This window comes from Aphelocoma coerulescens, chromosome 4 (genome assembly GCF_041296385.1).
Source record: "Aphelocoma coerulescens isolate FSJ_1873_10779 chromosome 4, UR_Acoe_1.0, whole genome shotgun sequence".
Classification (NCBI taxonomy): Eukaryota; Metazoa; Chordata; class Aves; order Passeriformes; family Corvidae; genus Aphelocoma; species Aphelocoma coerulescens.
Window position 1 is genome coordinate 66,848,820 of NC_091017.1, and position 13,611 is coordinate 66,862,430.

Below are 13,611 nucleotides of genomic sequence, written 5' to 3' on the forward strand. Positions count from 1 at the left end.
GAAACCTTCCACTGTAGAGGACATCAAGCAAGTACACTGCCAGCATGGCTAAGATCAAAACTAAGGAATACCACCATTCAAATTCATTTGTAAGCTGCATAAACCCACTGAAATAGCTTAAGAAACTCAGACTAACTAGTTTTAGTTAGTCCAAACTAGCAGCTAATATCAAATGGATTTAAGTTAAAAGGCAGTAGTAATTCACAACTAGTCTGATAAAGTTAGGGTTAAAATAAAACGCTCTGAAAATCAAAAGGTTAAAACCCAAAGTCTTCAGGGGACTGGATCCCCCCTGTTAAAGATCTCTCTTTGGTCAAAAAGTCAAACTAGCCAGAAGGAAGGCTTCATATTCCCATTTCCAATGACACTGCTGTCTCACCTCAACCTTTACACTGCTTACTATCTCAAAGCCCCATTTGCTAACCAGTACCTTAAAGGAAATGCTAAATTTCAATTTACTCCTCTGCCTCATCAGCTGTATTTAAACCAGTGCTAGCTATTCTAGGTCTCACTTCTGCCCCTTCTTCAATCCTTTTTCTTCACCTGTTCAAGGACAGAGAAGGTAAAAGTCACTTCTCTGAAAAGCCCCTTACTGCATAAAAGGCAAAAATACTCTGTCTACAAACAACTTTTACTATTTCCTACAGATCTAATACAAATTTAAGCAAAACTGGAGGCATATAAGCATTCTAGCTGTCACTCTATGAGAAACTCTGCAGAGATGACCACATTAAAATTTAACAAGGAATTTTCACAGCAATAGCTGTCAAATGATGCCCTCTAGCAAAGAGGTTTTTCTCAAAAACCCATTTTGTTTGTTCTACTCCAATGCTCTCCCCAAGCCTCACTTGGATGGTTTCAAATAGCAGATGTAGGAAAAAAAGGTCCTTGTGAATATGGAGCACTGAAGTATTAAAAAAGGATTAGAAAATTGGCACATATCAAGTATGTAATAAATATGGTGAAGGGAAGAGGTTTTTTCCAGACTTCCTACTATTTTAACTGCATGAGTGTGCTTGAAGGGAGATAGGTAGAAGGCTGTATAGATAATCTCTAAAAACTTGACAGCTGAAGCATATTGTGTGATTACGGATTTTGCATATGGACAGCATTATAACATGAGCAATTCTGTAAGACAGTCACAACAATTTACTATTCAAGTCATGACTCCCAACCACTTCTCAACTTTCTTTCAATCAATAAAATATTAAGTAGCCACCAAAATACTGCTCTTTCTGACTGTATGCAACTATAACAAAAAATTAAAAATAATAATACACAATCTTCCTTGTCTTTAAGACTTTCCTTCTCTTTATGTCTTTTACTAAATGCATTAAAGTGCACATACTCACAGAAATTAAAGTCTGGGTCACCAGAATCTGCAAACCAGCAGCTAAGTCAAAGATGCTCTAACAGTTGCTGTTTCCTAACAGGATTTTTTTCTTTTAACAACTACATTACTTACAGGATTATGTGCTTCCAAAATCTGAATACATTCCAATTTTGACAGGGTTTTTGATGTGTTCAGTTGTTCAAAGAGCAAAGCTTGCACATTTATGATAGCTGTATACAGCTCCAGCATTTTGGATTTTTTAACAGTTTTTTGAAAGGCTAAAGAAGCAATATACTCTCCAAGTTTGTTTTCCAGATTGCGCAGGTGACACTCTTTTTCAAGCTGCAACTCGTACTTAATCTAAAAAAAAAATACGAAAACACAAAAGATAGAAAGATTAACAGAAACTCTCACATGCACACTTACGATTTTGGCAGTCTGTAATTAACAAGCAGGATTATAACAGCAAAGAAATCAATGCTGTTATCTTATAATGTAATACACTGTTTTAAGAAGTTCTTTTAACCTTCAATTCCAAGCTTATACTGTAATAAAAAAAAAATTACAGTACAAATACTGTAAAGAGATCAGGCTTTCTTTTACGGTAATCAAAACTTTAATACTAAATGCTAACCCAAAACAGAGGGTCTATATAATTTTTATTATAATAAAATTAAAAGCTAGAAATACAAACAAATCCATGGTTAACTATGGTTAAATGGAAAGATAAAATACACCCTTCTGTTTAGAAAAAACATGAAACTTATAAAAAGACTGTATTTAGTTTCAAGTTGGCAAGTGTCAGTTAACGCTGACTGATGACATTCAACCTACTATTCTTTGAGCAAATAACCAAAAATCCTCTTATATAAAAGAAACTGTAAATCAAAAATCTATAGGCAATGGATTTCAAATAAGATTAAAACTGGATTGGATCAACATCAAACAGCATAAAATCAAAATTATTTAACTCAGTAACTGTGTTGCTGCCACACATTTGATGGAATATCCACAGAAACTATTCAAGGGTGAAAGACAAGTGCAGCATGTGCAGGCACACAATCCAGTGCAGTGTGACTGATGAGCTCTCCATGCTGTACCACTGACAGCCAAGGACACTGCACTGTGACTATTTTTCTGTGGGACAACGTGTATAGCAGCCAGCTGCAATTACCTTCTTTAGATGCTTCCATCTGAGCTTGTCACTCTAAGCTCCCTTCACACTCAAAGAAAAGGAAAAGGTACCTCTCGGTAGGTTTCATATCCTAAAAAATGGGTTTCCACTGACATGTAAGGCGGCTGTCTAGGTTAGACACTGATGGCTACATTGCATATCTAACATTTAGGTACCTGAATCTTCAAAAGAAAGTAAACAATTACCAGTTTGTTTTTATTCTCTCTCCCTGTACTATTCACATGGGCCTAAAGGATTGTTAAGAGAGAAGACAGAGAAAGCACATGAAGCCCTGAGAGCTCCGACTCCACTACTTGGTGTTGCTATCACCTGCTGCCCCACATGCCCAGTGCTGGGTATCAGAGCCCAAGGTTTTTCCTCACTCCATCTCTAAATTCTTTCTTCATCCTGACAAATCTGATAGGTTTCACAGCACACCAAAAAAATCCCAAACCAACCACAACCATTCTCAGAAATGATCATTTTCAGAAATTTCCAGCACTAGGTATTTTAACAGCAGTGCTCAAATAACTACTGCCTGTGACAGAATGGAAGAACCACAGTCATCAAAGGAGGAATGTCAAAACCTTTTAAAGTTTTGGTCAAGTTTATTACCACCATGGCCTCTGAGAGCAGATACTCACATTTGCATTCTATGGAAAAGCATTTATCCCATCAAGTTTGGCCTCTCTCTCAAACAACAGGCAGAGATGAGCTTGGCTATTTAACTCTGATATGTACATGCCTAGTACCTTAACACAGTAGGCATTCTGTGGTACCCCTTTGTACATGCAACCTCCCCCATTTTACCAGTCTAAAAATAATAAAGACCAATAGTGATTGCCCTGTTGGTGTAAACTAAACACCAGAAAGGTCAACTGTAGCCCTTAGACACTGTATGACTTCCCATTGGCACAAAACCTGATTTTGGCCATCAGAACATCTTTGCGCAAATTGAAATTATATGTACTGAAGACATGAAAAACCTTATCAGATTCCTGTTCATGTTAATCACAATTACACATGATTGACTCTACTTATGATTAGTTTTAAAGCAGAATTTAAGGATACTTCCACCTAGTTTTTAGGTACCTAAGATGATAAATACGCAATATGATGAACAGAAATTTTCTCTGGAAATATTATTGATAAGAGTGCTAAGAGTGGCTGTGTATCATACAAATTCTATTATCCAGTAGAGAGAGGTAAATGTAAAATGTGATTTGGAACCAAATACGCTTGTGATATGCTCTTGCTCGTGTGATACTCTCCAAAGGCTCCACCGAATCATCTGGAATGTCTTTGAACGCAAGAGGTAGATTACCTTCAGGAAATCTTTCCTACTAATTTGAATTAAGCCAGTAACAAGTCAAGAATAAGAAATCATCCTACAGACACAAACTGGAGGCAGATTTATTTTCTTGATACTTGTAACAAATCTCCATCATAAAAGACAGATACTGTCTCTCAACATTACTGTTAATCTAACAAATCAATCTGGAATAATGCAGGTGAGTGACACTAAATAATAAGCAAGCATATGGGTTACAAATAAGCATATGGCATATTTGGGTTACAAGGAGAATTAACTCAGACGTTGCACGGGCATTATGGTGACCAAAATGATAAAAACTAAGCTCCTATCTTGGAACACAGGAGGCAGATATTTATAGTGAAGCAAGAGATAGTCAAAATCAGGAATTTACAGAACAAGAGCTGAGCTGTCTTGCAGTATTTGCTCAAAAGAAAGAAGATGACATTTACTCTAGGATAGATCCAGAAATATCTATTGCTTGTTTCTATGTTTCAGTTTTTTGTAGGAAAAAAGTCAATAATAATAATATTTAATATATGTATCTTCTATGTTCTTTGCAAGAAATCTATTAAAGTGAATTTGAAGCCTTTCAATTTCTACAAAGTGGTTTATACTGAAAAGCAAGTAGCTTTAGCATCTTCCACTAAAGCTCACAGCCCAGCAGTTCAGAGGTATTTGAAATCAAAGACAAAAAATCCCACAGAACATCCTACATGTCACAGCTTTGATACAGATTGCACAAGACAAAAAATCCCACCCTAACTCAGTTTTCTTGGTGAGGCACATATTTAAAACATAAAAAATATTAATCTTTCTTCAAAAGCCTGTGCACAGGACTAATCTGTCAAGTAAGACTCAAGTTTTTTCCTCTGAAAGGCACACTGAATTAAATGTTACATGACTGACCACTGTGACACAAGACAGTGTTACAAACACATTTAGCAATTTTCAGAGCTATATTGTCCCACGGTCCAATTTTAAGGTCTCCCTTGTGAAATTCCCACTGACTTGCCCTCACTCCTCTTTTCAGTGGTGAAAGTTGCTGCACTACTGGGTGATTCTTAAAGAGAGGGTGGAATGGAAGTGAGTCCTTAACAGTTAAACAGACGTGTCTTGGGGTGACCTTATGCTGTGTATCCCATATCGCTGCCTATGGGTACCAAATTTTTATGGTACCAAATACCAGAAAAAACAGATTCTAAAGAAAGGCAAGGAGCTTATATCAATGCAACCAGCAATACTTTGCTGCCAACAGCTGCTGTCTAGCAAGGTGTTAAGGGAGATTCACTGCTACAGCATCACTGTACAGGGTAATACATGTCAGAAATGAACCAGGCTGGACAACTAACTCCACAAGTCATCTTTCAAAATTTGGGCTACACTGAGTTTTGAGTTTACTTAAAAGCTGGAAAATGATGGATGATAACAGCCAAAGTTTTGGCTGCCAGAGACTAAATAATTTATGATTTTCATTACAATAGTACCTATCCAAGGAATGTGAAAAAAATAGTCAAGCAGACTTACCTGACTAGGAATAAACAGGTCCATTTTCAAAAGGACTAATGCTTCAGAGTATATGGGATGCTCCCTATTCAGCGCATGACAGCAGCTTCTTAACTAACAGAAATTATTGCAACACTACTAGAATGAATGAGTTATGACAACATGCACACACTGAAGAATCATCCTTTTCTTCCAGCTTTTATTTACATGTCTAAGACACTGCCTGCCAGAATACACATCTTCAACAATATCTTAAGAAAGGAGAAAATAAATACTATTACTAGCTTTATATGCCACAAAATTATTAAGTAATACTTGAAGTCTGCCCTTGTGGTTTAGAACCAGGATGTGTTATAAAACTTTAAAAATATAGATTAAAAAAATTACATAGGAATGTTTGACAGGTGTTTGCACACAACTGAATGCACAGTTTGCTTCTTCACAGGAGGCTCAGTTCCAGACACAAGAACTTTAAATTAATTATACATATATGAAATCTGGGGATGGATGAACGAATAATGAATAGATGAATGAGTAAATGAGTTATCACCTTTATTGTAAGTTTGAACCCATTAAAATGAATAATGAAGGAGGATGGAAATGCAGTTTGAGAACTCAAGTTCACTTATAAGGAGGCCCACGAAACTGTATCTTAATTGTGGCTGAATTCAAAGGCAAAAGAGATGCCACTGATGACAGAAACACTTATACTTTTGTCAAACAGCATGGGATCTATACAACATGTTCAGTATATTCCATGAATCCTAACATTTATGGATAAAAATAGATAGTATTTGCATATTACTAGGTATGAAAGCCGTACATTAAACATGCCCAAAATACAAGGGACAGAACATCTCTCCTGAAGAAAGGCTGAGAGAATTGGGGTTGTTCAGCCTGGAGAAGAAAAGGGTCAGAGGACATTTTACTGCAGCCTTTCAATATTTAAGGGGGAAAGATGGGAATAAACCACTTAGCAGGGCCTGCTGCAATTATTTTAAACTATACAAGGGTAGATTTAAGACTAAATATAAGGAAGCAATATTTTACAACTGTTAGAAACATTTAACCTTTTAAAACATATTTATTATTATGTATTTTAAATTATTATCAAGTATTTTAAAATAGGAAGAAATATTTCACAATATTTTACAATGGGGGTGGTGAAACACCTTCAACATTATACAGTAAATTAACTCCCCTTAAACAAACAAAATGCTGCATTACTCAACTGGTATTACTATCTACCCCTAGCCACATGAGTTTCTTTCTGACTCTTGCCAGCTCTGAAACCAGCCATACAATTAGAACAACAACAGGTATGCCAGATGGTGCATATAAAACTGGTACAATGAGGCTTAGAGAAGCTAACTTTCCAACGTTAAAACAAGATTCTAATAGAAATGTAAGGCAGTATTACACCAAACAAGTATTCAGTACTTTTTAAACTCTAGAGCTTAGCCCATAATCTCATGTACTTTCAAGTAACAGTACCAAACCCCCTAAATTTTGAGGATCAGGGCATCAGGTATTGAAGCCAAAATTTAAATGACTCCATTAGAGGATTAGAGCATTCCTGGGCCATAGTTACTGAACTAGTGAAGAGTGCTAGAACATACTTGCCTTCTTGTTGCAGTCCTGCTCAAGCACCTGCTCTCACTTTCAAAGACTGGGTGCTAGACTAGATATACACTTGCTTTTATCATCTGCAACCAATACAAAAAATGTGTTGCTCTCACATAAAAGTGAAGTTATTTCTGAATTAACATGTTGACCCAGTGTTTTTCATTTTTCAGGATATAGGTATCAAAAGCATAAGAAAGAGGTATAAAAATAGCTTTTTGTCCAAATTGGTACTAAAACTGATATTGTAATCGCTTTTGAAACTATTTTTTCATCTACCAATTTTAATTACCAATGACATCTGCTTGTTCTGTGTAGTTCTTACAGCTGTGCACCACCTCTGTCTAACAAACTTATCATTGCAATGTCCCTCTGACATACAAAACTTTTATTACCTATATTGTACACATGTGAAAGATCACTTGGAACATCTGCTGGCAGAGAAGTAAAAAGCCTTCAAAATCCTGTATTAAGATCAGCCCCACTCATTTCTTGAGAATTAATTTTAGACTGGGGCTGTGTGTCTTTAAAACCCACCAGAATCAAGACTTCCTTTCAGTTAGCTCTGTACAAATAAACTCAGACCCTACCCGAAAAGTTTTTGGATCTAAGAATCCATTTTTGGGTTTTCAGCAGCATTAGCAGATGTCCAAGAACTAAATGCTGCTCAGCTGAAGCATGCATTGAAGTACCTTCCATGTTTTGAAAGTCTTTCTAGAAAACCACAGGATCTAGGGGAGTCTTGCAGTCTTGCACACACCAAGCCCCAGAACCATTGGAAGAAAAAGGGGTGAGACATTAAATCAGTTCTGTAACTAAGATGCAAAAATTAAAACAAAGCAAAAACTATTCAGCTTGAAATACATCTTGATAAAATCAAATCAGGCAAGAGTAGGGAGATGCATCATGACACTATACCTCACACCTTTTTTTATCTGGTTCTTATTCACACTGATAGAAGACTGTCATTCTTTAATTACTGAAGATCTAGGTTTTGACCTCAGTCCAGAAAAGTTTGTACTTACCCTATTTAAATTTTCATCTTTCACTGAGTCTTCATAAATTAAAATTTTGTCCTGTAAAGATTTCTTCAGAATATCTAACTTATTTCTATTCCTGGATCCTGTTTTTCCCATTTTAGAATGCTGCTGTAACAAGATGAGCAAAAATGCTTTATTTGTAAGAGGTATATGAGGATGCTGGTATTAGGATTATTACTTGCTATTATTGGCACATCCATCAAATAATGAAACACTTGGCAAATATGACTTTCACTGAGAAAATATTTCTGAAATGAAGGTGCTGCCTATTCACTCAGAAGATTCCTTTTGGACATTCAAAGTTAGAATTTTTTAAAAAATTTCTTTCAAGTAGAATTATATATTCATCCTTTCCATGAAAACTGGTAGCATATACATTTGATTTTAAACAAGCTTTAGTAGTGATAATAAGAGAAGATTTTAACTGCTAAGTTGTCTCCTCGGCACAGCTGAAAATGAACAAAGAATATTAATTTAAGATCTACATTGTTTTCAACACACAGTCTATGAATCACAAATGAACCATGATAATATTAAGAGGCACCGTTCCATGTAATCAAATTATTCTTGACCTTTCCATTTCTTTACAAGAATACCAACTAAGTATATGTACTCTTGGGGAAATGATAACATCTGTTCAACTGTAAGGTTTTGCAAAGTCATTTCCCTCCTTTAGTATTTTAGAAACTAATAAGGCTTTGAACTAGGCTAACTCCTAGCACAATTAACCCAAGGTAGTTTACATGTTGAGAAAACATAACTGAACAAAAACTAAGCAAGGGCAAGTCCTCCTTTAAAGAAAGTATCAGATACAATTAATACAGGGAATGCTTTTTACCCTGCTACCTTATAAGAACTGAAAACCATTTATGATTCCATAGCTTTTGCACTTTACTGAAGGAATTAAACACCTCTCACAGGGTTCTTTAAATAGTGCTAGATTTGATAGGCAGATAGACTCCTTGTTGGAAATATTCTTCTAACTTTGAGTATGCCTCATCTTCTACATATTTAGATGTGGGGAAAAAAACCCCAACTGTCGGCATACACTTCAATCTTTTGAAAACAAGAAACAGAAATCATGCCAAATTTCTTGCCAAGAAAGGCCATCTAGTTCAGGAGCTTTACTTTCCTAAACAGACAAAACAATATAGAAGATTCTTTTCCAGAAACTCCCAAAACTTTCACTAAAGCAGCAGAAATACACAGGTGTATGTGAAAAAAAAACCTACTTATCCAACTGCTGCCCAACTATCTTTAAGTCCACTGGTCCATGCAGACAGGAAAAGTGCTGTCACACCTATGGACAAGCTATGGACTCAGATCTGTAGCCAATGCCAGCAGCCGCAGGTACACCCAGGAAGCCCTTCCACATCCCCACACTGATCCCACACTGTTCCCACCTGTTTGTAGGTCATTGCTAAATTCTGCTCAACCTTCAGCACCTCGGTGTCCTTCTGCTCCACCTCAAAAGCCTGAAGCAAGGTTCTTGCTCTTATCTTGGGCCAAGCCAAGCTGCTGTCCACCTGAGAGAAGCAGCAGTGCAACTCTTGCCTCATTCTAAGCAACTCCTCTTCTGAGAGCGAGAGGGGTAAACTTAGAAGCTGCCTGTTAAAAAAAAACAAGAGCCATTTGCTGTTCAATGATTTAGGCAATAATGCATAAAACGCAAGAGACATGAACACAAATACTTTAGCAGGGATTATCCTTTTTTGGTCTATTTCATGTATCAGTTAGTGATTTCACACACAGCAATGAACTGCTCAGCATACATACAATATCCTTGAGGATACCTTAAATTCTGCATACAGAGCTTCCTGGACTGTAAAACTTCATTTTCAAAGGAAAACAGCATTTGAATATTTTAAAAGTAAATTAATATTTTTAGCACATTTCCTATGCATAAAGTCCTTCCACCTCTTCAGACAATACAATCCCTGAACTTCAGCTGAAATCAAGATAAAAGCTTCCCATAAAGCCTCCCCATGCTGTTTCTCAGCCCTCAGCAGTCACAGCTACTGAGAAGGAAAAAATAAAATAAAAGTCTCTCTCTATTATGAACACATATGTCATCCCTTCCATCAACAAGTCACAAGGGTTCCAGCTGTTGTTTTTAAAAAGGCTCTTTGCAGTCTGAACAGCACAATATGTTTTAAGACTTATTTGAATTACCCAAAGTTTCCATTTTATAGAAGTATATAGAAGTAAGATTCTCAACACAGATCTCTAATGAACTGATCAAAGGTCAAGCTGAAGTTACTTAAAAATAAAGCATGCTCAGTTCTGATTAACCTTAGGCTACATTTATCTTCTTGCCTTGTTTATCTTATTTCCTTAAGAATATTTCATAAAAAATAGCATACTTTAATTTGTTTGGAAATTTCCTTTATTCCACAAAAAAATTGTTTGTATTTAAAACACAAACAGCATGTTTTTTAAAGAGTAGTTTTCATTGAAAAATATATTATACTGCATGATTCATTAGTACTGATACTTTTATTCAATATATAACAGGCCTATACTACCTCATCAAATCATTGAGTTTAGAAATCCTTTTTACTTTCTACTGATTCAGCAAAGAACAGTTAGATCCTTAATTAATACATTTTTAATGCATGAGGTTTTTCCCTTCAAAGAATTACTTATTTTAAGACAAGACTACTCCAAATGATCATTTATAGTATACTTAACCATTTGTCATCTTGTCTTAGACTCATGAAAGAAAATCCATGGTATAAATGCATGTATATAGATATATAGACAGAGATACAAAATAAAATACAGCAAATAGAGTTTTGCCATGTCTATATTTAAAAAGGACTTTAGGCATTAACAATCTTCATAAACATTTTGGACTAACCCATGGTCTCTTTGATAACCAACAAAAATGAAAAGCTATCATTCAAAATAATTCTTTGTGAAAACTAGATAGCAGATGAGAACATAAACATGGGAGCTGGCATCTGTCATCAAAATACTGTAATTGACAGTGGACTGAAAGAAGACAGTGACAGATTTTAAGGGCTTTTGAAGGACACTTGTTGCTGCAATTTTTTGTATATATTTTCCTGAATTTTACTGAAAAAAAACCCAAACAGCTTACCGTTGCTTCAAATAAAGATAGTATCTAACAAATATGACAGGCACACTCCAGGTTGGAACACAATTATTATGGGATTCTAAGTTAGAACCAGGAAAGCCCTGCTGGGTCATACAATCTACTTCCATACTCCTGCAGGTCTGCTCTTGGCAATATGAACAAGAGACAGTAAGACAAGCTAGAAAATACATATAAACGACTTATAGGAAAGTATCTAAAATGTTGAATAAAATACAAAGCCCTTGAAATTAGAACCAAAACAACAGGAAAAAATGTAATTCTTTTTTTTAACAAAGCCAATGGAATGGATAAAGTTTATTTTTATATTCCTCTTACATGGTTTTACAATATGTGGCAGGAAAACTTACAAAGATTCTGCCTGGATAGAACTGCCCATACAAATCTACTTTGCTTTAAAGAAGAGGTATGAAGGAGAAACTTTTACCAGTGTCTTTTTTTAACCCCCTCCCTGTTCAATCTCTTATGCCTGGTACATTTTCTTCAGAGCCACACAGCTTATTATAGGTTTGCCTGTTCCAGTTGCTTCCCCTAAAGCTGCAATTTTATTTTTTCATGTTCCCATGTCTCTAACAATGTCTCTTATTAAATAGACATTTTATAGGAAATGTAGTACTGCAAATATTCAGGCAATCTAACAACCAGACATAAATGTACTTGAAAGCTAAGAACAAATGCTAATGAACATTCCCTGATCTCTCAGGGACCTCGCTGCTCACTCTGAGAGGCACAACCACTCCTGGCTACAGCCATGGGCTCTCCCCGTGCAAGGTCTCCCAACTGAGGCAAGGCCACTACCTGCTTTCCCACCTCCCCAGGGTCACACTGCAGCAGGCAGCAATGGCCAAAACACTTCCAGCAGCCAGAACTCCTCTCTGCAGCACTGCCTGTGCCATGGTGCCTGTCTGGCTCAGGGCTTGGTGCCAGGGGCACTCTGTCAGCAGGCCAGAGCAGCCGAGTCTGACGCATGGAGACATGAGCTGGACAGGCAGGATACTGCACTGTGTAATTAGGGACTAGGTAGAAATACTGGGACAAAGCTTAAAACAAACCTGATGAGTAGGGTTTGACTTGTGGCTAGAAGGAATATATTGAACTTGGACTTGGGGCCAGTTAGGTCTGACGTACTAACTGGCATTTCCAAAGTGTGGGACCTCGAAGAACAGACAATGAATAACAATGAAAGATGTGAAGGGATACCTCCCATGGAAGGAATGGAAATATAAAGCCTTCATTCCACGTTTTTAGCTTCAAGACTGTGTTTCCTGGGATTTCCACTGCAGTGATCACCCACTGGTGCCACATGGGTTGAGCGCTTGGAAAAAAAATATCAATTTCTAAGTGCCCAGCAGAGAACTGATTACTAGGAATTACAACTGGACAGGTGTGAAAACTCCTAATTCTCTTCTATTTGCAATAGTAACTAAGAAAAGAGTGCAGAAAGATACTTGCATGAATATTGACTGTTCCCAGCTCCTGGTTTTTTTTTGTTCTGAAATGCCTGTTTCTAGCTCTTGGCTTAGCTTCTGCCTGGTGAGCTGAAGCAGCTCTTCAGCAGCCATGCTCTTTTCATGTTCTTCCCTTTCAAGCTGTCCATGTTTAACAACCATCTCTTTTTTGTGCTCCTCCACAGCTTCTAGCAGGAACAATTTTGGCACACTGAGCTTGACTAGTTCTTGCACAAACACTCCACACTGAACACGTTTAAGCTCTTCAATGGCTTTCTCCGTTGCGTTAAATAGAAGCTCTTTCAGCTCTTCGCTGGCCTCATTGTCAAGCTTTTCAGTAAGTTCTTCAAATTCAATGGTGTGATCACTCAGAAGATTTTTCCAGTGTCTCAGGTAGTGAGAGATCTCATTAGTAGTTTTGAAGGGGTCTCCAAGTGACAGCTGCTCCTTCTGATGCTCTTTCTGCTGATTCATTTACCAAAAGGAGGAACAAAGTTAAGAAAAAGAAACATCTCGAATTCTAGCTCCTTAAGTATGGATTTCATAGCAACACAAAATTTCATGCTTTTGCTTTTCCACATTCTTGAAACTGCTTTTCAGTGTCCAGAGGCTTACCTAGCCCTCAACAGATTGGCTTTATGAGCACCTAGGTGACAGACTATTATTGTTAGATACAAAGGCTGTGATAATATGGACTGTTGCTAGATAGAAGAGCTAACACCTAAACACATGCATGATCATGTGGTTTGACATAATCTCAGCTAGCTGAACTTCAGCCATCTGGCAGCATTCCAGAAGTCAATCTGGATCAAACAGCAAAGAAGGAAAAGAATTTTTAAAAATGAGGGAAAAAATAAGTTTGGGGTTTTTATTTTCCCCATCTTGCAATTTCATTGGAAAGTTAAACCAAAGCTACCTACACAGAGAATAAACGTAACAAATGACATCACCATTACCAGGCCTGCTGTCTATGCTCACACTGGTATCTGTTAAAGAGCACAAAGCACTGAAACACATCCTGCAAAAGATAAGCTCAACCTCACCTAACTAGGGTCAT

The 13,611-nt window shown here is 36.8% G+C and overlaps 1 protein-coding gene across 8 annotated transcripts in view; it reads right to left on the reverse strand.

The window, feature by feature from the left end:
- Positions 1-13,611, reverse strand: part of EVC2 (EvC ciliary complex subunit 2) — a 73,984-nt gene that overhangs the window by 13,147 nt on the left and 47,226 nt on the right. For 5 of the 8 annotated variants that reach the window (XM_069014460.1, XM_069014467.1, XM_069014461.1 and 2 more), the window contains exons 14-17: positions 12,555-13,019; positions 9,392-9,592; positions 7,974-8,096; positions 1,466-1,693 (exon numbers count right to left, since the gene is read on the reverse strand). In XM_069014460.1, coding sequence (XP_068870561.1) covers positions 1,466-1,693; positions 7,974-8,096; positions 9,392-9,592; positions 12,555-13,019 — 1,017 coding nt within the window. The remainder of the gene's footprint in view (positions 1-1,465; positions 1,694-7,973; positions 8,097-9,391; positions 9,593-12,554; positions 13,020-13,611) is intronic. The other 3 variants (XM_069014463.1, XM_069014466.1, XM_069014464.1) reach the window with 2 other exon arrangements.